At 43.6% G+C, this 23,651-nt stretch overlaps 1 protein-coding gene and 1 pseudogene across 28 annotated transcripts in view; both read left to right on the top strand.

Moving 5' to 3' along the window:
- The window catches only part of USP54 (ubiquitin specific peptidase 54), a 148,865-nt gene that overhangs the window by 107,379 nt on the left and 17,835 nt on the right, over positions 1-23,651 (top strand). For 8 of the 28 annotated variants that reach the window (XM_070057807.1, XM_070057808.1, XM_051823193.2 and 5 more), the window contains exons 11-19: positions 96-266; positions 5,131-5,262; positions 5,433-5,810; positions 5,996-6,227; positions 7,469-7,602; positions 11,383-11,550; positions 13,762-13,896; positions 14,800-14,995; positions 18,030-19,417. In XM_070057807.1, the coding sequence (XP_069913908.1) occupies positions 96-266; positions 5,131-5,262; positions 5,433-5,810; positions 5,996-6,227; positions 7,469-7,602; positions 11,383-11,550; positions 13,762-13,896; positions 14,800-14,995; positions 18,030-19,417 (2,934 nt within the window). The remainder of the gene's footprint in view (positions 1-95; positions 267-5,130; positions 5,263-5,432; positions 5,811-5,995; positions 6,228-7,468; positions 7,603-11,382; positions 11,551-13,761; positions 13,897-14,799; positions 14,996-18,029; positions 19,418-23,651) is intronic. The other 20 variants (XM_070057816.1, XM_070057814.1, XM_070057817.1 and 17 more) reach the window with 6 other exon arrangements.
- Positions 6,462-6,560, top strand: LOC127484326 (U6 spliceosomal RNA; annotated as a pseudogene).

Raw genomic sequence — 23,651 nt, 5'->3', positions numbered from 1 at the left:
CCTTATGGACCTTTGTTGCATCCATCGCTTTGCTTTCTCTCTGTCATAGTTCTCTCCTTCCTCACTTTTGCATATATGTCTCCTCCTTCCCTCAGGGAGGGAGCCCTCCATCTCAAGTGACACTCGAACAGATTCCTCAACGGAGAGCTATCCCTACAAACACTCCCACCATGAGTCTGTGGTCAGTCACTTCTCTTCTGATTCTCAGGGGACAGTCATCTGTAATGTGGAGAATGACTCCATGTCCCAGAGCAGTCGGGACACAGGTAGGGACTTACACAGTGGACTCTGCTTGCCTGATTCAATGCCTGCTCCCAAGGAAAAGAAACTGGGGCAAATCAGAAATGTTTGCCATTCAATATTGAAAGGCACAGAAGTTGGGTAATGCAGTGGGATACAAAGAAGGAACCCATTTCTGAAAGAACAGTAATGTTCCCTTGCACATACTCCTGTCAACAGCAGCATATCAGTAAGGACTATGGTAGTGTGATTATTATTGTAATTATGCTGAAGCCTGCTTTTCTCTTGCTATCCTTTTGATCCCTGTCCTTACCATTGTACTCTATTACACCCTTGTAGTCTTGCACCTTGTCATATTATTGTGCCATGCTTCATGCTGAGTGAAGGGTGTTGAGAGCAGGTGTATTTATGGGTGGGGGACACCTACTTAACAGCTTTCTAGATTTCCTGAAGGACAGAGGAGCAAAAGATGAAAGATAGCCTGTTTGTTATTGTGTGTTCCTGGCAGAGAACACATTCTTAAATTGTTTTGTTAATCTTTAGGAGACAGTGCTTATGTTGGAAGAAATCAATACCAGCCATGAAAGGAAGAATAGTGAGTTACTGCTGAGATGGAAAGTTCATTATGGGAGATAAAACAGCCAAGGCATAAAACAATGCACATTCCCTTGGGGATTTTGAGACGTAGCAAGCTCATAACTTCAGATTGTGGGTTGTAGTGTGTGTGCACGGCCATTTTTTAAAATTGGGAATTTCAAACATGTTTAAAAGTATATAGAATATTTTACTGCCCCTCCATGGACCTGCTACCTAGTTTTAATAATTATAACTTTATGTCAATCTAGTTTTATCTGCACTTATGCCCACTTCCCCCAACTCCTGAATTAATATGAAGCAAATCCCAGATATCATATCACTTTTCCCGTAAGTATCCTAGTATATACTGCTAAAAAATAAGTCATTTTAAGTATACTGTTATCACACTTAAAAACTCCTTAAAACCAATTAGCGTTTATCCAATTATAAATGTTATAACTTTCTAATGGTTTGTATGTTTGACTCAGAATACAGATGAGGTCTATATGTTGCTATAGGTTGATACTTTTAAAAAAATTTTAAAGGTTTATTTTTATTTATATGAAAGGCAGAGTGAAACAAAGAGAGAGGAAAGACAGAGGTAGAAAACTTCCATTCAGTGGTTCACTCCCCAGAATGGCTGCAACAACCTGGGCTGGGCCAGGCTGAAGCCAGGAGCCAGGAACTCCATCCTGGTCTCCTAATGGTTGACAGGGGCTCAAACACTTGGATCATCTTGCCAGGCACATTAGCAGGGAGCTGGATTGGAAGTGGAGCAGCCGAGACTTGAACCAGCACTCCCACATAGTATGCCAAAGTCATAAACAGCAGCTTAACTCACTGCACCACTACGCCAGCCTCAATAAGACTTTTATTTTTTATTATTTTTAAATGTATAGGTTTTTCTTCTATTTTTCCATGTAATTTATTGTTGAAGAACCAAGTAGTTGTCCTTTAGATATGCCACATTCTATAGTTTGCTGATTGTATCCCCATGGTATTCTTTAACATGTTTCTTTACCCTCAATTATAAATTAGTAGTTGGACCCAGAGGTTTGGTTAGATTACAATGATTTTTCTTTTCATGACTACTGAATAAATGGTGTTAAGTATGAGGGTTTTTTTTGTTGTTGTTGTTTTAAGATTTGTTTATTTATTTGAAAGGCAGAGAGTGAGAGAGCAAGAGAGCGAGAGTCTTCCACCCTCTGGTTCACTTCCTAATTGGCTGCAACTGCTGGAGTTGATTTGAGCCAGGAGCCTAGAGCTGCTCCTGGGTCTCCCACGTGGGTGCAGGGGCCCATGGACTTGGGCCATCTTCCACTGTTTTCCCAGGCATATTAGAAGGAAATTGGATTGGAAATGGAGTGGCCGGGACTCAAACTCGTTTGCATATGGGATGCTGGCACTGCAGGCGGCAGCTTAGCCTACTATGCCACAGCACTGTCCTCCTAAGTGCATTTTTTTTTTTTTTTGGACAGGCAGAGTGGACAGTGAGAGAGAGAGAGACAGAGAGAAAGGTCTTCCTTTGCCGTTGGTTCACCCTCCAATGGCCGCCGCGGCCAGCGCGCTGTGGCCGGCGCACCGCGCTGATCCGATGGCAGGAGCCAGGAGCCAGGTGCTTCTCCTGGTCTCCCATGGGGTGCAGGGCCCAAGCACCTGGGCCATCCTCCACTGCACTCCCTGGCCACAGCAGAGAGCTGGCCTGGAAGAGGGGCAACCGGGACAGAATCCGGCGCCCCGACCGGGACTAGAACCCGGTGTGCCGGCGTTGGTAGGCGGAGGATTAGCCTAGTGAGCCGCGGCGCCGGCTCTCCTAAGTGCATTTTTAAGACCATATTTCTGAAACCATGAACCAGAGACATAGGATAAACGACCCATAATTTCCAGGAGAGTCAGGTTCCTGTTAAAGGTGTGTTTAGGGCGGGAGGGCATGGCCATTGGTTTAACATTTATAAGATTTTGTTGCTCCAGATAATTTCCTCCTTTATTAAATCTTTCTGGAACTCATAGATAGCAAAGGAGCAGATAAAAGCAATAAAATACTATGCAGGGCAATTGATTAAAAATTACATATCAGGCCAGTGCCGCGGCTCACTAGGCTAATCCTCTGCCTGCAGTGCTTGCACACTGGTTCTAGTCCCGGTCAAGGCACCGGATTCTGTCCCGGTTGCCCCTCTTCCAGTCCAGCTCTCTGCTGTGGCCCGGGAGTGCAGTGGAGGATGGCCCAAGTGCTTGGGCCCTGCACCCACATGGGAGACCAGGAGGAAGCACCTGGCTCCTGGCTTCGGATTGGCGCAGCGCTGGCTGTAGCGGCCATTTGGGGAGTGAACCAACGGAAGGAAGACCTTTCTCTCTGTCTCTCTCTCTCTCACTCTCTAACTCTGCCTGTCCAAAAAAAAAATTATATGTTTACATATCACTATATTACTGATACATGAATATGCAGAGGATTTTTTACTTATTAACAGATGAAAACAAATTTCTCTCAGCTCTCAGTGCATTTCAGAATTGAGTGGGTTTTCTCTAAGCCTATCTTGAAACTTAATTCATGTTTGGCTTCCAACAACTTAGCTGATTATATCCTTTAGAATCTGACCTTTACTGAATGATCTAAATCATACTTATATATTTGCATATTGTAGGCATGAAGTAGGGCAAGCTACAGAAAATAGCCCAGCTCTCTTGGGTTTCCCAGTGGCTAGTATTGAGGAGCCATGGAGTATCATTTCTGAGTGAAGCCTGGCTTGGGGATGGGAATGAGAGTGTCAGAGTTAAAATGTTATTTTAAATGATCTTTCTTTCAGGAAGATTTATTTTTATATTTATTTATTTATTTGTGACAGGCAGAGTTAGATAGTGAGAGATAGAGATAGAGATAGAGAGAGAGAGAGAGAGAGAGAAAGGTCTTCCTTGCATTGGTTCACCCCCCAGATGGCCGCTGTGGCTGGCGCGCTGCGCCGATCCGAAGCTAGGAGCCAGGTGCTTCCTCCTGGTCTCCCATGCAGGTGCAGGGCTCAAGCACTTGGGCCATCCTCCACTGCCTTCCTAGGCCATAGCAGAGAGCTGGACTGGAAGAAGGGCAACCAGGACAGAATCCGGCGCCCCGACTGGGACTAGAACCCAGGGTGCCTGTGCTGCAGGCAGAGGATTAGCCTAGTGAGCCTTGGCGCCGGCCTATTTGTTTATTTTTAAGATTTATTGTTTTTACTTGAAAGGCAGAATTACAGAGAGGCTGAGGGAGAGAGAGAGAGAGAGAGAGTGAGTGAGTGTCTCCCATCTGCTGGTTCACTCCCCAGTTGGCCACAATGGCCGGAGCTGTGCCAATCCAAAGCCGGGAGCCAGGAGCTTCTTCTGGGTCTCCCACGCAGGTGCAGGGGCCCAAGGAATTGGGCCATCTTCTACTGCTTTAGCAGCCAGGACTTGAACTGGCACCCATACGGGAGCTGTAGGCAGCAGCTTTACTCACTATGCCACAGCACCGGCCTCAGGAAGATTTAGAACTGAGTCCTAATGCTATATATAGTCAGAACTCTTGTGGGCCAACGCTGGGTTCCTGGAATGATTCCAAATGTAGAATAAATCAGGTTTTCCTGGGTATGTATTACTAAATAAGTTAAAGGGAAATTCTGTAATGAGGGGAAATATATGAGTACATGATATTTTGACTAATCTTTAAGGCTTTGGCCTTTTAAAAATTACCAAGGAACCCATCTGTTGTCTTTCTGTGTCAATGGCAAAGATTATGAACAAGATTGAGGCTGACAGTTGCTCAGGAGACATTGTAAACTTGGAAGTGCCCATTAAATACTTAAACTTCTCCATATTGATTTGCTGAGAAACTCCTACTCCCGCCCTACTTTTTTTTTTTTTTAATTGAAGATTTATTTATTTTGAAAGTCAGAGTTAGAGAAAGTGATCTTCCATCCACTGGTTCACTCTTCAGATGGCCAAACAGTTAACACTGGGCCAGGCCAAAGCCAGGAGCTAGGAGGTTCATCTGGGTCTCCCATGTGTGTGGCAGGGACCCAAACACTTGGGCCATCTTCCATTGCTTTTCCCAGACCACTAGTAGGGAGCTGGATTGGAAGTGGAGCAGCCAGGACATGAACCAGTGCCCATATGAAACGCTGGCATCATAGGTGGTGGCTTAACCCTCTATGCCATAATACCAGCCCCCCAAAATGCCTACTCTGAAATCAGACGGCCTTTGCCTCTACCACTTCTGACCCATGGGTACACTAAATCAGTGGCACTGCCATAAATCCTCGGGAGGATAGTCTTAGAAACCAGCTTACCCTCATTTCCTTCTTTCAGGACACCTGACTGATAGTGAATGTAATCAGAAACACACATCCAAGAAAGGCTCCCTGATAGAGCGCAAGAGGAGCTCTGGCCGGGTGAGGAGGAAAGGCGATGAGCCGCAGGCCTCCGGCTACCACAGTGAAGGCAAGCCACTCTGCACTGCTCCTCTCTCCAGCTCTGCTGTCAAACTTTTCTCAGACCCCAGACTGCTGGCTTCTCCTCTATTCTCAAGGGCCTTTCCCTTGCTTTTTAGGCTTTTGGGTCTGGGTATCTGTGATTACTTTCAACATCTGTATTTGTTTCATTCTTTGTAGGAGAAACACTGAAAGAGAAGCAAGCGCCTAGGAATGCCTCCAAACCATCGAGCAGCACTAACAGGCTGAGAGATTTTAAAGAGACAGTCAGCAACATGATTCATAACAGACCTTCCCTGGCTTCTCAGACCAGCGTAGGCTCTGCCTGTGGGGGGAGAGCAGAGCAGCCAGACAAAAAAGCGCCTAGGAGCCTACCTTTACACTCTCGTGACTGGGAAATAGAGAGCACCAGCAGTGAGTCAAAATCCAGCTCTTCCAGCAAGTATCGTCCCACATGGAGACCCAAGCGAGAGTCTCTGAATATTGACAGTATTTTTAGTAAGGACAAAAGGAAGCATTGTGGCTACACCCAGCTTAGCCCCTTTTCTGAGGATTCAGGTGAGGAGATAATTAGGGAAGAATAGGGCTTTCAAATAAAATTGATTTAAATTTTTTAAAAACCTGGGATCTTAAGGATCTGCATTCATTGGAAGAGCAACTGGAGGGAGGGGTTAGTTAGGTCTTGATTTGGGGCAAGTGCTCAATCTACCTCCTCTTCTGTTCTTGTGTTTTGATTGGGATAGCTAAAGAATTCACACCAGAGGAACTAAGCAAGCCACCTACTTATGACATTAAAGCTGAAGGACCAAGCCCCCAGTACAAGCCCTGGGGCCCAGTGCGACCAGGCTCTCACCTTTTAGAGCAGCACCCTCGCCTAATTCAGCGAATGGAATCTGGCTATGAGAGCAGTGAGAGAAACAGCAACAGCCCTGTCAGCTTGGATGCAGCTCTGCCTGAGAGCTCGAATGTCTACAGGTATTGTTTGGCCTTTGAATAGAGCTATTGTGCCTTGCAGCAGCAGGAGCTTCGTACTTGGGGCTTTCAGCCATGGCTTGGACAAAGTGGAGAGAGGGGATTTATTCCCAGTACTCACTGTGCTCCGTCACCTTTGTATTGCAAGAACGCCCTCTGCTGGTAGGAAAAGCAAAGGGACTTGTTAAATGAGCGAATGCTTTTATTTAAAATATGTACAAACTAATTGTTCAGTGGTCGCTTCAGGAATGTGTATACTAAAATTGGAGCAATACAGACATTAGCATGGCCCTTGTGCAAAGTGACACATAAGTTTGTGAAATGTTCCATAATTTTCAGATAGATAGGATGAACAAGTCTAGATACCTAATCAGTGTGGGAACTATACACAGGTAATTAAATTATATTATATGTACAATTTATGCAGAGTCAATAGATTGTAACTGTTTTTTTTTTTGCCACAAAAAAAATAATGGTTATCTGTGAAATGGTAGGTTAATTTGCTTCACTGCAGTTATGTTAGTACTATTGATATATATCCCAGAACATCACATTGTAGTTTAAATGCACACATTTTAGAAAATTTGTGTGAAATAATTGTTTAGTAAACATCTTTTAATGAATTAGTGATTCAAAGCTTTTATAATGCTAAAATCAGAGAAGAAACTCAACTTGTTTATTCTTTCCATATTGGAATTATTTTTTAAGGCTCTGAGGATTCTGTTTTACAGAGGTAATGATAGTCATATCTTATACAAAACTGATGCCAGTATAATAGAACTCACTGCACCCTGCCCATAGGGCTCATTTTGATCTTTATACTTTGGATCTCCATGCATTTACTGAGTTGGCATATGTGAAGTTTTCCCAACAGTATAACTGCTTTAGAAGGAAAGTTTATACCTCCCACAAGGGTGACAGTCACATCCTCATATTTTCAACTATTCTTTGCTGACCACAGGACCCTGTTCAGTTTGCTTATGAGAAGATACTACAAAGATTTAGTAAGAACGAGGAAGGCATTACATATAAGAGCAATGTTTTCACTAACTCATTCAGTAGATTTCGAATGTCTACTATGTGCCAGATGGGAACTGAAATGAAATAAGATGGAATGAGTGGATGTTTCAGTTTTCCAGAAGCAGTTTAGCAGAAGCTTTGATTACATTAGTGGGTTGTTTTCTTGGAGGAATTTAGCCCTAGGAATGTTGCTAGTAATCACCACTCTGAGTTCTCTTTTAAAGGGATCCGAGTGCTAAGAGATCAGTTGGCTTTGTCCCTTCTTGGCGTCATATCCCGAAGTCTCACAGCAGTAGCATCCTAGAGGTGGATTCCACAGCATCTGTTAGTGGCTGGAAAAAGAGTCAGCCTTTCTCAGGTAAGCAGGACTCTGGATTTGGGGGGTTGGATTTGACTACCAGTTCTGTTTGGGGAACAGCCTGTCCTGGGCATATTTGAAATTAGAAGACAGTTGTATTTTGCGTGTATCATCAGAATGCAAATGTAGATGCTTTTGAGTTGCTTTATCTTTGGGTTTCTTTTTTGTTCTCTATCAGAGCTTGCCTGAATGTTTCTTTCCATCTTGCAGATAGCCCTTCTAGAAGTGGAAGGAACAGAAATAATTGTGAACAGTATTGATAACAACTCTATTCCTCATAATAAATAGGTTCCTTAATATAAAGGCAATCTCTTGGGGAATAAATTTTTAAGGATTTATTCATTTTATTTGAAAGACAGAATTATATAGAGAGAGGGTGAGACAGAGAGAAAGAGATCTTCCTTCCACTGGATCACTCCCCAAATGGCTGCAACAGCTGGAGCTATGTCAGACCAAAGCCAGGAGTTTTTTATGGGTCTCACGTGGGTGCTGGGGCCCAAGCACTTGGGCCAGACTCTGCTGCTTTCCCAGCTGCATTAGCAGTGAGTTGGATTGGAAGTGGAGCAGCCCATATGGGATGCTGGGGCTACAGGAAGTGGCTTAACCCCTTACACCATTGTGCCGGCCCTGGGAACCAGATTTCTTATTCTTAATACTATGAATTAAAATATCAAAATGGGGCACGTAATCTCTGGCAGAATTGGTAAATGAGCAATGCAAACTGGCCTTACCATTGCCTCTATGTCCTAGCCAGTCTAATTACTAGTTCTCTTGATAGTCACTTAAAGTTCTTGAAGGTGGCTAGGATGAAAATTTGAAGCAGCACTAATAAGAAGGTGTGAACCCCATTGCGTGTGAATGCTATAGGTTGCTGACACCTAGCAGAGCACAGCAGTGCTTGTGGAGGCTAACATGCCAGGAATCCTGGGTTACACTCAGTTATAGCTAGAGATTGATGAAAGAAATTCGTCTTCCCAATGACATTATAAATTTGGTTTATTTCCCACATTTTAAAATTTCATGTTGAATAACATTACTTTGAGAAATTTCAGGTATATGCCTATTCTCCTTCTTTTCAAAAGACCAACACTTTTCAGTACTCTTGAATCTCGGGATTTCCCTGATAGTCCTCAATTCTGACCAGCTGGTTTCTTTGACAAGTGCAAGATATTAAAGCACTCAATAGCCACTTTTATCTGATGATAAAATTATAGAAGTAAATCATGTCTAATAATTCAGTAACCTCCCTTTGAGCCCTGAAACTGAAGGAATTTAGTGTTATCATTATAGTATTTTATCTTTTTTTTTTTTTTTTGACAGGCAGAGTGGACAGTGAGAGAGAGAGAGAGAAAGGTCTTCCTTTGCTGTTGGTTCACCCTCCAATGGCCGCCGCGGCCGGCGCGCTGCGGCCAGCGCACCACGCTGATCCGATGGCAGGAGCCAGGAGCCAGGTGCTTTTCCTGGTCTCCCATGGGGTGCAGGGCCCAAGCACCTGGGCCATCCTCCACTGCACTCCTGGGCCACAGCAGAGAGCTGGCCTGGAAGAGGGGCAACCGGGACAGAATCCGGCGCCCCAACTGGGACTAGAACCCGGTGTGCCGGCGCCGGTAGGCGGAGGATTAGCCTAGTGAGCTGCGGCGCCGGCCAGTATTTTATCTTTTTACATCTTCTTCTGGGCTTACACAAGAACATGGAAAACCTTATGTATATGTATATAGGCCACTACCAGTTTTAAAAATATAAAATGAAGTCATGTTATTCTTTTATTTATTTTTAAACAATATTTCTTTATTTGAAAGTCAGAGTTACACAGAAAGAGGAGGAGAGGCAGAGAGAGAAAGAGAGAGGTCTTCCATCCACTGGTTCACTACCCAGATGGCCACAATGGCCGGAGCTGTGTCGATCTGAAGCCAGGATCCAGGAGCTTCTTCCGGGTCTCCCACATGGGTGCAGGTGCCCAAGGACTTGGGCCATCTTCTACTGCTTTCCCAGGTCGTAGCAGAGAGCTGGATCTGAAGTGGAGCAGCTGGGACTTGAACTAGTGACCATATGAGATGCGGGCACTGGAGGCAGCAGCTTTACCTCCTACACCACAGCGCCGGCTCCTATTCTATCTATTTTAAACTTAATTTATCATAAGCTTCCTTCTAGATTTATCTAGATAAATCTAGATTACTTAGATCCTTCTATGAACACTTATAAAGTTGATTTTTTTTTTGACAGGCAGAGTGGACAGTGAGAGAGAGAGACAGAGAGAAAGGTCTTCCTTTGCCGTTGGTTCACCCTCCAATGGCCGGCGCAGCTGTGCGCTGCGGCTGGTGCACTGCGCTGATCCGAAGCCAGGAGTCAGGTGCTTCTCTGGTCTCCCATCTGGGTGCAGGGCCCAAGCACTTGGGCCATCCTCCACTGCACTCCCAGGCCACAGCAGAGAGCTGGCCTGGAAGAGGAGCAACCGGGACAGAATCCGGTGCCACAACTGGGACTAGAACTCGGTGTGCCGGCGCCGCAGGCAGAGGATTAGCCTATTGAGCCGCGGCGCCAGCCATAAAGTTGAAATTTTACTATGTACATTTTACAGGCTCGTTAAAGAGATGGTGGAAATTTACAGTGAAAAAATCTTCCCATGAGTCAAAGGCAATACCTCTAGAGAGTGCTCCCTAATGGATAACAGTATGGATTATTAATTTAACTTGGTTTTAATGTAGCTGCACCATTCTCCATCTGTGCTACTTTGGTCAATATTTATCCTTTGGTTCAGCAAGTTAAACTGCCTCTTGGGACACCTGCATCCCATGTTGGAGTGCAGGTTCCATTCCTGGCTACTTTGCTTCCTATCCAGCTTTTGCTAATGCATCCTGGAAGGCAGCAGATGAGGGATCAAGTGCTTGGCTCCCTGCCACCCACCATGGAAGACCTGGATGGATGGAGTTCCAGGTCTTGGCATTGGCCTGGTTTAGCCTTGGCTATTGTGAGCATTTGGGGAGTGAACCAGCAGATGAAAGATCCTGCCTCTCCCCCAATTCTGGCTCACTTTCAAATGAATGAAAATAAACATTAAAAAAATTATTTCCCTTTTTGTGACTCAGTTTCCTCATTCCTAAATTGGTGGTAATAATTGAAATAGTGGGTTCATGTGAAAGTGCTTAAACTTTTCCTGGTGGGGCCAGAACTGAGGCATAGTGGCATAGTGGGCCAGGCCTCCACCTCTGGCACCAGCATCCCATATGGACACTGGTTCATGTCTTGGCTGCTCCTCTTCTAATCCAGCTCTCTGCTTAAGGCTTAGGAAAGTAGTGGAAGATGGCACAAATGCTTGGGTCTCTGTACCCATTTAGGAGACCTAGAAGAATCTCCTGGCTCCTGGCTTCAGATCTGCCCAACTCCGACTGTTGTAGCCATTTGGGGAGTGAACCAATGGATAGAAGCCTCTCTCTGTCTCTCCCTGTCTCTTTCTGTAGCTCTGCTTCTCAAATAAATAAATAAAAATCCTCAAAAAATAAAATAAACTTTTCCTGGTGCATAGTTATTGTTCAACAAATGTTAGGTGTCCTGTTGTTATAAAGCACTCAATAAATATTTGCTGTTGTTGATTGATTTTACTATTACTATTCATGGCTCAGGTCCCACCCTGAATCTTACATGGAAAGCATTATCCAAAACATGGAGTCTAAATTGAAGACAACAATTCAAAAGGAAAAGTAGTATCAGAGTCATAAATGCAATGCTTAGTGTTGGTTGTGGAAATGTGTTAACTTACCTACTCCTTTGCTTGTATTCCAGGTGGAGAGATATCTTCTAAAAGTGAACTGGATGAATTGCAGGAAGAGGTGGCCAGGAGGGCTCAGGAACAGGAACTTCGAAGGAAGCGAGAGAAGGAATTAGAGGCAGCTAAAGGATTCAACCCTCATCCCAGCCGCTTCATGGACTTGGATGAACTGCAGAGTCAGGGTAATTGTGAGCATTAGGTTGTGGGTAACTGGGACAGAGAGAAAGGGTAGAAAAAAGGGCCTAAGCTTGTAAGTTCCCTGTCTGCTCTGTAATACAGTTGTATCAGCCATTCCAGTGAGAACTGGTTAAAGTAGGAAGTGGCAAGGCTTATTGATGAGGGACTTCTACTTGCTGGAAAGAATCCTTCTCTGAAGACACCCATCCTGGATTCAGGGAGGTGGATCTGCCACACAGGAACACAGCTCAAAGCCTAATTTATTTTTGATACCATGACAATTTATTTCACAATCTCTTATTGTTTGCATGGACTTAACCTAAGGTGCCCAAGTTAGTCACTTTTTTCTCATTAGGATAACATTTTGCACCAAAAGAGACTAGCTTTTGAAATGAGAATTCAACAAGGCTGAGGTGTCTACCTTAGGATAGGCTATGAAGGCTATTTCTTAGTTTCTCTTTCCACAAAGTGGATTTATCATTCTTAATACAAGTGGTGCTAAAACAGTGTAAAGGCTGGGATCACTGCCATTTGGGTGGCTGCATTCTGTTGACCATTTCTGTGTTTTTGTTTCGTTTTGTTTTGTTTTGTTTTGTTTTTTATCAACACTTAGAAAAGCTTCCCAGACGAAGTTGTCCTAGTTTGGAGCAATTTCTCTACTCCTGTCCTACTGTCTGTTGCTTTAAGATAGTTGTTGCCTTAAATTTCCCAGAGCATTGTATTTGTTTCAAAGTTAGTTTCAAATTTCTAATTCCTTACTGTCTCTGTAATTGGATAGTCTTTTCTTCCTTTTTGACCTCATTATATGTCAATGGTGTCACAGGTTTATATTGCTTCTGAAAGAGGGGCCTTCTTGTCTCTTTCCTTGCCTACCCTCTGCCACCACCACCACCCTTACCCCTGTCACTTGGGCAGTACATTAAATCTTGGAGGAAATCCTGTTGGCTATATTTCATTTTCAATTCTCCTTACAATTAGGGTTCAGATTCTCCCTGGAGAGCTAAGATTCTGGAGGATAAGAATTAAAATCTTGCAGTGGTTGAACCATTACAATTTACCTACATTTCTACAAAGCACAGAAATGTTTCTAATGGCTTTATTCCCCATCTCTGTTTATAAAGGTTATATAGATTCAATATTTGATTCTAAATATTATAAAAACCATACCTCTAGAGATGGGATGACACCTCTGTTCAGATTCTTCAGAACGAACCTATAATTCCCATTGCTCTCAAAAAGCCATGAAGAATTAGGAGCGAATGTTAGGGATGTGGGAGAGCCTTTCTTACCTTTCTAGTGCTGTTGAAGCTAAGTGGAAGATAGGTGGAGACATTGTGAGAGGAATGACTTAGACATTTTGATTTTTTTCCCCCTACAACCTTGTGAAAGCTCAATGTCATTTCCAATTGTAGGTAAACATGTGTTACAGCTTTCTGCCAGTTTATGGTTATGAGTGAATTTAGAAATAAAAGGGGCACATAAACAAGGGTTTATTTGCAAGAGTTGCTCTTACTATTCTTCCTAACCTCTTCATCTGCCACTGTGCATGGAGTCTTCTGCACTGGCTTTGGCACACATTCACTTTGAGAAGACAAAAGAATATTCCAAGTTTACTTTACAGGAAGGTGACTTTTTGGAGGTAGTTTTGTTGAACAAAGCCGTGATAAAAGTATTTAATAGTGCTGATGAAAGGTCTCTGAATGTGAACCAACTACAATGGTCTATACACTGAGACAGGAAGTACACTGATTTTTCAGTTTGGGATGGGGCAGAGAACACTGTGAATTAACATAGGAAAGAGGTGGTATAGATGTCTTCCCACAGATTAGTGAAGCCACTTTGCCGTAAGATGGTAGTGGAGATGTGAGTGAAAGTCTAGGGTGTTCTGACAGTAGTTGACAAGATGTATCCTGCTGTTTTATGGAAGAGGAGCTCAGTTCTAGGCATAAGAGATGACATTTTGTTCTTTCCTTGAGGGACTCTGAGAGGTCCTGTAGTTGAAATATGTGGCCAGTGATGACATGTCTCTTTCATGGCCTCCGTAAGACCTCAGTTAATAGAAAAGTGGATGTCCTACGTGTTTTGGAGAATTCTCACTCGCAGTGGACAGTTGGAGTAGGGGTATTCCAGTTGCTCAGCAGCAAGGATCTGCATGTACTAAAGGGAAATTACAGTATGTAACAAAAGTTGGAACGAATTGTAATGAAAATGAAAAGTGCTGGCCCTTTCAGGGAGGAGTGACGGCTTTGAGCGGTCCCTACAGGAGGCAGATTCAGTGTTTGAAGAGTCGCTGCATCTGGAACAAAAGGGAGACTGTGCCGCAGCTTTGGCTCTCTGTAACGAAGCTATCTGTAAGTAACTCTAACTGCTATGGCTATGCAATTTTGACTAACTTCACAATAGATTTTATTTGTGTTGTCACTCATATGAGGTAAAAATGGTTTTTATGTCTCCTCACTCGTGCTCCCACACTGAGGCCCATTAGCTGTCTTTGCTCTGCAAGGTCACTATGGCCTATGGATATTTACTGGAGTAACCTCACAGGAATCCACAAAAGAATCCTCCAGCTCTGCCTACCTTCCTACTCCAAGATTATCAGACCTCAGACATGAGGTTAGTCTGCTCTTTCTCTGGTCACTGACTATTGAGTTGGAGCTTATGGTAGGAAAACTGAATGAGTTGGTTACGATTTCCTAGCACTGTGACTTTCCACTGTAATTTATTTGATTGATTCCTTTTGTTTCTCCCTTCCCTCCCTGGTATGCAACACAATAAAGTTGCATCAAGGGACTGAGGCTTCGAATCTGATTCCTAAATGTGACCCTTAAGAAGTTGTGCTCTATAAATGCAGATGCAGGTATGGATCTTATATCTGCTATTGGCCATCTGGAAGGGGGAGTTGAGAGTAGAGTATAGAGACTGGAGTTGGACAGGTCAGTTGAAAAGAGTAAAGAGTGGCAACTTCTAAGATGTAAGCAATAGTTTATCTTCCTGACTCATTTTAGTTTAGCTTTTGTTTTGTTTTGTTTTCATTTGAATTAACCTGTTTGGCCTCCCTGGCTTCCATGAATGTTCCTTACAGCCAGAGCCAGCTATGTGCCTTGGACAGCACATGCATGGTCCATGCATTGCATTCCTGCTGCATATTTTGAGTTTTACTGCATATATTTGCTCATTTTTAGTTCAGTTTTATTCTTTTTATTTTTGTTCGTATTTTGTGTTCTGTTTCTGCTATATTTTCTTTTGCATTTTAGCTAAACTAAGACTTGCCCTGCATGGTGCCAGCTCTAGCACACACAGCAGAGCCCTAGTCGATAAGAAGTTGCAAATCAGTATTCGAAAAGCACGGAGCCTGCAGGATCGCATGCATCAGCAGCAGTCATCGCAGCAGCCGTCGCAGCCCTCAGCTTGCCTCCCCTCTCAGGGAGGGGCCTTCCCTCAGCTGACAAGGTAGTGCTTGGGAGCCATGTTAGTATATGGATGGCAGGGGAGGAAGTAACCGTGCGTGCTCTGTACAAGAGCTCTCATTGTCTTGGTGACTGTAGGGGGAGAGAGAAGAGCCCTCCGAAAAGATTTTCTTCTCTCAGGTGAGACATACAGTGAAAAACTCAATGCACTGCTGGTCCTTTGCTTAATAGTTTCCAGAAAGATGCAAAAAGTACAGCAGCATAAGTAGACCACTTGTCCAAATTTCCTGCAGGTGAGTTTGTCCTTGGACTTGTATAATAACACAGTGATTGTGCTTGTACATATTCTGTTCTTACATGTATCAATCTAGGCTACATTTGATGTTGCAATAGCAACCATGTCGTTTATTTTGGAATTCCAGTGCTTCTTGTCCCTTACAGAATCAGACAAAGTAGTCTTGCTCTGATTAAACCACAGAGAAAATACATGAAATTCCTTTTGCCTTGCTTCTTTATGGTCAAGGCTAAGAAAAAATCTCAGAAGCCACTGGTGTAGTTCCTACATTGTAGCCTTGGAATTTGGCTTTTATTTGGAATACATGAATTTAAGTAAAAATTATTTTTAGCTGTTAATGGGTTTGAGTAGTTCTCAAATATAAGAATAATTGAAAAAAATAAGAATAATAAAAGTTGCTAACAGTTTTTGAGCATTTGTCGAGTCCAATCATTTAGCTAAGTAAGCACTCTGGATGTTTTACTTCATTCTCATAATGCTAAACTTAAGAGATAGAGGCTATTATCTAGCATGTTTCACTTTAAGGAAAGTGAGGTTCAGAGAGGACAAGTAAGATATCCAAGTGGTAGAAGTGTGGAATTCATATCCAGGCCTGTTTGATATAAAATGCATTTCCTTATTCCTTCTGTAATATTGCCTTTTGTAATTAGGCTTCCCCTATATCATATTCTTCATGTTATAAGGGTGGCTGGGTGACTGTACCCACAAAAGTTTACAGTATGTAGATTGAATGTCTTACTCTAAATGTTTGGGATTAGAAGTATTTCAGAGTTTGGCATTTTTCAAATTTGGGAATATTTGCATAGTCTTTACTGGTTGAACATCCCTAATCTGAAAATCTAAAACTTGAGATGCTTCAAAATCTGAAACCTTTTTTTTTTTTTTGACAGGCTGAGTGGATAGTGAGAGAGAGAGACAGAGAGAAAGGTCTTCCTTTGCCGTTGGTTCACCCTCCAATGGCTGCCACGGCTGGCGCGCTGTGGCCTGCGCACCGTACTGATCCAAAGGCAGGAGCCAGGTACTTCTCCTGGTCTCCCATGGGGTGCAGGGCCCAAGCACTTGGGCCATCCTCCACTGCACTCCCGGGCCACAGCAGAGAGCTGGCCTGGAAGAGGGGCAACCAGGACAGAATCCGGCGCCCTGACCGGGACTAGAACCCAATGTGCCGGCACCACTAGGTGGAGGATTAGCCTATTGAGCCGCGGCGCTGACGAAACCTTTTGAATATTGACATGACACTCAAGCAATTTTAGATTTGGCAGCATTTCAGATTTTGGATTTTCAGGTTAGGGACGCTCAACCTGTGCTTTCATTCAAATGTAATTTACATATATATATATATTTAATTTAATTTATTTAAGATAGAGAGAGAGAGAGAGGCAGGTAGACAGAGATCTTCCATTTCACTTCTCAAATGCCCACAATAGCCAGGGTTGGGCCAAGCTGTAGTTAAGAACCAGAAACTCAATCTGGGTTTCCATGTGAGTGGCAGGGATCCCACTACTTGAGCCAACATCTGTTATTCTTCAGGGTGCACATTAGCAGGAAGCTAGAATTCGAAGGAGAGCCAGAATTTTAACCCAAGCACTCTAATACAGTGGATGTGGGTTCCAAATGGTACTTACCCACTGCACCTAACACATTCCCCTTGTTCAAATTTAGAAACTCGTTTTGTATATCAGCAGTTTAGGCAGCTAAACTCTTTACAGGAAAGTTACACCACTTGATATATGTGAATGATTGAAGTTTTATTTACATGCTTGTAACACTGAGTTTTTTATGTCAGAAATACAAAACAATTAGTAAGAAACCAACAAAATACAGTTAATTTCTTTTCTTTTCTTTTCTTTTTATTTTTTTTAACAGGCTGAGTTAGACAGTGAGAGAAAGAGAGACAGAGAGAAAGGTCTTCCTTTTCCATTGGTTCACTCTCCAAATGGCTGCTGCGGCCAGCGCGCTGCACCGATCCGGTGCCAGGAGCCAGGTGCTTCCTCCTGGTCTCCCAAGCACTTGGGCCATCCTCCACTGCCTTCCCGGGCCACAGCAGAGAGCTGGACTTGAAGAGGAGCAACCGGGACAGAATCCGGTGCCCCAACCGGGACTAGAACCTGGGGTGCCGGCACCGCAGGTCGAGGAATAGCCTATTGAGCCACGGCGCTGGCCATATACAGTTAATTTCTATTTCTACTCCTAAATCTTAAGATAATTGTAGTATATTATTTTGAGGAAACATCTCAGGGAATAATACAGTCTTGTCCAAATTATGAAAACACATTAGAAATGGTTGATTTCTATGTAATTTCCTGAGCCCATATCACCCTGTATTCTCTAAATGTGGCCTTTTGGTGCCTTTGGCTGGGCCACCTCTCAGGATCCTTCAGGTAGGAGGACTTCCCTGCCTGTACAGCATCCTGGAGTTTTGTTGTTTGTTATGTGTGTTTTCATGCTTTGCTTACTGTCTATGTCATCTGCTTGTGGGTTTAACAATTTATATTATTTTTTTTTTAATTTGCAGGTAGAATGTGATTAGACTGCACTGTACTGTGCGACTTTGTTGATAGCATTTGATAAAAAAGGATTAATATTACCTCTTCACCGGGGTGGGGCTGACCGTGTGTCTTTTGTGAACCTCTGAATGGTTGACACTTGTGCTTGTCTCTCTATTTATTTTTAACCATTCTCTCTAAGGATAGCTAGAAATGGAAATGGAATGAACAGTTCCTTTTGAAAGTGTTCTTGTCAATCAAGGCAGCTTCTGACTGGATCTCTCAATTTGTTTCAGTGAACAGCCTATCCCGCTCCAAGTATTGTTAAGCCCAGAGGCCCACTTGGAATCCCACACGGATACAGAGTTTGGGGCCAGTTCTTTCTTCCACTCATCTGCTTCCTGCCATGAGCCACGCTCATCACTATTCCCAGAATCACTTGCGCCATCTTCCCCACAGCACAATTCTCCCAGTAGATCTGCCTCAAAGATTCTGACTTCAGTTGAGGTGGACAGTATTGACCACTCTGCATTCCATAGGCAGGGTTTACCCAAACCAGCAGAGAGGACAGAGAAGAATTCTCATGGTTGGGTGCCGTTGGATGCCTCAGAGGGTAAGCCGCAAGGCCACAGGGATGATGGCAACTGCAGCAAGTTCCCTCCACCAGAAGGAAGAGGCATTGCTCAAGAACAGTTGCTCCAAGAAAAGAGAGATTCTGCTGACCCATCCCTGGTGATGCCAGGGTCATACCCAACTGGAATAGCCACCTCTGAGAGAGAGGTACATGCTCCAAACTGTAGCTCTTCAAGTTCATCAGCTCAGCCCAGCCTTCCCCCATATAGGGCCTGCCATCCCATAATGCCTGCTTCGTCTTCATCTGTGCTTCATTCTCCTGATACTGTGCAGAAAACTAACCAATGCCTCCAAACCCAAAGCCCCCAAACGTCACTGACTTCAAAAGTGGACAGAGGCAGCGAGGAGCCCTATAGGCCAGACTTTCCCAGCAAAAAGGGACTTGTCCGTTCTCTGGCGGAGCAGTTCCAGAGGATGCAAGGTACCTCTACGAGGGACAGTCCAGGTTCCCAGGACAGACATTTGCCAAACAGTCTAAGGAAGAACTCTTCTCCCTCTAACTTTAAGCCTCCTGTCCTACAGGATCAAGGGAAAGGTCATTGTCTTTGGGCAAAACAGCAGCCCTCTGTGGATGGAAGAGACAGGCTGCCTTCCTGGGAAGACCCTAATGACCATCCTCTTCTTGCCATGAACTCTGGACTGTCTAATGGTGAAACTTCTGGGAGAGGACAGCCCAGGTTGGTAGAGCCATCTGTATACCAAGGAAAGCTGTCCCAAGTAAGAGAAGCTAGGCCTAAGGAGGTGGGCAGCAGTATCGACTTGGGGACTTCCTTGCCTCTGGATTCCTGGGTGAACGTCACTAGACTCTGTGATTCTCAGCTTGAACATGGGGTTCCTGGGCCAGGAATTAGGTCCTCCCCCCACAATTCCCATACCTGTGTAACCTATTCAGAGAGAAATCATATCCTTTTGCATCCACATTGGAACCAAGACACAGAGCAGGAGACCTCAGAATTGGAGTCTCTCTACCAGGCCAGTCTGCGGGCTTCTCAAGCTGGATGTTCTGGATGGGGGCAGGAGGATGTGCCCTGGCACCCCCTTAGCCAAATAGGTAAGATTTCGGCCAGGGTTGGGGAGGAGTAGATGCCAACATACAAGCTCAAAGTAGGATGACAAAATCAGAAGAGGAGTAGTATTCTATACTATATTTCTAGTTAAGAAAGAAGTAGTAGAACTTCTGACTTTATTCAGAAGTTACTCAGAAAGTCTTCAGGACAAGAACTAGATGTTTTTCGAACCAGAGTGTGGGAATAGGGGACCAATTCCTTCCTTCTAAAAAAGCATGGAACACTAAATATTTGTTTGTGGCTTCTCCAGTATTCAGTGCTAAAGAATGGTTTATAGGTTTATAGGTCTTTGAGAGTGACTAGCAAGAGATGGGGGATGGAGGAGAGTCTGAGAGAAAAAAAGTCATTCTTCTGTGGCTTAGGAACTGAACTAATCCCAAGATCACCCTTCAAGTTCACCTTGCAACAAGGGTGTCCACACTGAACCAAGTCTCCAGTGGGGCATTTCCAGACTACACTGAGTTAAGCCAGCCCTGCAATGCTAGCATCCCATCTGAGTGTGGTTTTAAGTTCTAGTTGCTCTAATTCTGATCTAGCTCCCTAATGTACCTGTGAAAGCAGCAGAATATGACCCACATGCTTGGTCCTTCAGCTACCCATGTAGAAGACCCGGATAGAGTTCTGGGATCTTGGCATTGGCTTGGTCCAGTTCCGGCCATTGTGTTCATTTTGGGAGTAAACCAGTAGATGGAAAAACCTCTCTCTGTCTCTTGTCTTCCCCTTTCTCTCTCTGTAACTCTGCCTTTCAAATTAATAAATCTTTTTTAAAAATAGTAATGAATATACAAAATAATACTTTGCAATATTGAATTAGTTGAATGTTAAACATTGTGTGTGTGTATATATATTTCTTCTTCTTTTTTTTTTTTTTTTTAAGTTTGAGACATCATACTTAGTTCATTTGAAAAAGGGGCAGCTCCCATCTGCTGGTTCATTCCCTCAATTGCTTGCAATAGCCATTAGTGGGCAAGGATGAAGCTGGGAGCTTGGAACTCAATCTGGTTCTCCCAGACTGGGTGACAAGGACCCAACTATTTGAATCATTACCTACTGTCTTCCAGGTTGTGCATTAGCAAGAAGCATTACTGTATGGGCGGAGCTCTCCCCAAGTAACATCTTAACTGCTAGGCCAAGCACCCACCCCAGATATTATGTTTTAGAAAAAAAAGCCAAAATAACCTTAAAATAGATTACTCCAAATAGGAACATTTTTTCACTGTAGATAGCTTTAAAACCACATAAAATATAAGAAAAATAAAATATAAAATATAAGAAAAATCATTGATAAATTCAATATTTTCATGTTTACACTTGGTTTTGATTTCTATATATTTCTATAATTGAATATTTAAATTGTTCACAATTTTTTTATATTGTAGCACTGTGAGGAATATCTTTGCATTTGTGTTTTGCCGGGTCTGATTATCTCTAGAATGAATTTTTTTTAAGGATTTATTTATTTATTTGAAAGTCAGAGTTACACAGAGAGAGAAGGAGAGGCAGAGAGAGAGAGAGAGAGAGAGGTCTTACGTACACTCGTTCACTCCCCAATTGACCATAATGGCTGGAGCTGCACCAATCCAAAGCCAGGAGCCAGGAGCTTCTTCCGGGTTTCCCACGCAGGTGCAGGGGCCCAAGGAGTTAGGCTATCTTCTAGTGCTTTCCCAGGCCATCTTCTAGTGCTTTCCCAGGCCATAGCAGAGAGCTGGATTGGAAATGGAGCATCTTGGACTTGAACCAGTACCCATATGGGATGCTGGCTCAACACCAGCCCATAATGAACTTTTAAAAAGAGATGAGTGTTTGGCATGGTGGTTAATTCACTGCTTAGGACTCCTGCATCCCGTAGTGGCATGCCTTGTTTGAGTCCTGACTTTTCAGCTTCCAATCCAGCTTCCTATTGATGCGCACCCTGGAGGCATCAGATGCTGGCTGAAGTACTTGGGTCCCTGATACCACGTGTGATACTTATATTAAATTCCACCTTCCTGGCTTTGGCTTGACCAATCCCTGGCTGTTCCAGGCCCTTGGAAGACGGGGGTGAACTGACAATTGGAAAAGTTCTCTCTGTCTTTCAGAGAAGATGAAAATAAATAATAAAACTTAAAAAAAATTAGAAGTCCAATAACTAGATGAAGGTTATAAACTTTTAAAAATCCATTGATACAGACTGGCAAATTAGTCTCAAGATTATATTTAAGAAAACAGTGTGAAAGAATGTCTACAAACCGTTATTTTTTTACTTAATAGTGAACATAAACTGATTTTAAGAAGCTACCTAGAGGGGCTGGTGCTGTGGTGCAGTAGGTTACAAGCCCTGGCCTGAAGCGCCAGTATCCCATATGAGCACCGGTTCTAGTCCCAGCTGCTCCTTTTCCGATCCAGCTCTCTGCTATGGCCTGGGATGGCAGTAGAAGATGGCCCAAGTCCTTGGGCCTCTGCACCTGTGTGGGAGACCCGGAAGAAGCTCCTGGCTTCGGATTGGCACAGCTCCAGCCATTGCGGCCATCTGGGGAGTGAACCAGCAGATGGAAGACCTGTCTCTACCTCTCTCTGAAACTCTGTCTTTAAAAAAAAAAAAAAAAAAACAGAATCTAGGCTGGCGCCGCGACTCACTAGACTAATCCTCCGCCTTGTGGCGCTGGCACACCGGGTTCTAGTCCCGGTCGGGGCGCCGGATTCTTTCCCGGTTGCCCCTCTTCCAGGCCAGCTCTCTGCTGTGGCCAGGGAGTACAGTGGAGGATGGCCCAAGTGCTTGGGCCCTGCACCCCATGGGAGACCAGGATAAGTACCTGGCTCCTGCCATCGGATCAGTGCGGTGCACCGGCCTTTGGAGGGTGAACCAACGGCAAAAGAAGACCTTTCTCTCTGTCTCTCTCTCTCACTGTCCACTCTGCCTGTCAAAAAAAAAAAAAAAAAAAGAAAAGAAAAGAAAAAGAAAAAGAAAAAAAAAAGAATCTACCTGTAGTGCATTTTTGGCTTAGTGAGTAAGATGCCTGAACCCTAAACCAGAGTGCCTGAGTTTTAATTCCTGGCTCCAGCTTCCAAGTTGTTAATAAATACTGGGAAGGGTATTACAATATTTTCTTTTACTCCTTACTTTTTAATGTATTTGAAAGTTTCTATAACAAGAGTTATTTTTCCTTTTTTAAGTAGATATCTATAGGGTGATATCTGTAAGTAAAATGTCTGCCCAACTTCAACATACTATGAAATTCAGAATAGATCAACAGCACAGATTATGTAATTCTTTGGTAACTATAATCATGTCAAATTTAATATAGCAACAAAATATAACATACTGGGGCCAGTGTTGGGCCACTGTTTGCAATACTGTATTCCATACTGGAATACCTGTCTGAGTTCTAGCCACCCCCTTTCTGATCCAGCTTCCTAATCATGTGCCTAAAAAGGCAGTGAATGTGGCCCCTGCCATCCATGTGGGAGGTCAGGATGGAGATCTTTTCTCCTGGCTTTGGCCTGGCTCCCCCAGGCTATTCCAGCCATTTGGGGGAGTGAACCAGTGAGTGAAAGAAAGATCTTGATCTCTCTCTCTCTTTCCCTCCCTCTCTCTGTCATTCTGCCTTTCAATAAATACATGAATAAAACTTTTAAGAAATACTGTGTGATTCCATTTACATTTATCTGAAATTTCCAAAACAGGCAAATATATAGAGTCAGAAAATAGATTACTAGTTGCCTGAAGCAGAGAAGAAGAGTAGAGAAAAATGAGGAATATCTGCTAATGGATATAGAATTTCTGAGGTAATGAAAGTACTTCAAAACTGATTGCGGTGATGTATCAAAAATCATTTATTGTATATTTTATATAGCTTTTTATAGATGACATGCATGGCACTGAAAATATAAAGCTTCGTTCCTTTTTTTTTCTAAAGATTTATTTATTTATTTGAAAGTCAGAATTACACGGAGAGAGGAGAGGCCAGAGAGAGAGGTCTTCCATCCGATGGTTCACTCTCCAGTTGGCCACAATGGTCAGAGCTGCGCCAATCCAAAGCCAGGAGCCAGGAGCTTCTTCCAGGTCTCCCATGCAGGTGCAGGGGCCCAAGGACTTGGGCCATCCTCTACTGCTTCCCCAGGCCATAGCAGAGAGCTGGATCAGAAGTGGAGCAGCTGGGTCTTGAACTGGCGCCCACATGGGATGCCAGCACTTCGGGCTAAGGCATTAACCCGCTGCGTCACAGTGCTGGCCCCTTT

The sequence above is a fragment of the Oryctolagus cuniculus genome, chromosome 15 (assembly GCF_964237555.1).
Source record: "Oryctolagus cuniculus chromosome 15, mOryCun1.1, whole genome shotgun sequence".
NCBI classification, from domain to species: domain Eukaryota; kingdom Metazoa; phylum Chordata; class Mammalia; order Lagomorpha; family Leporidae; genus Oryctolagus; species Oryctolagus cuniculus.
This window is presented reverse-complemented; position numbering and strand designations above follow the sequence as displayed.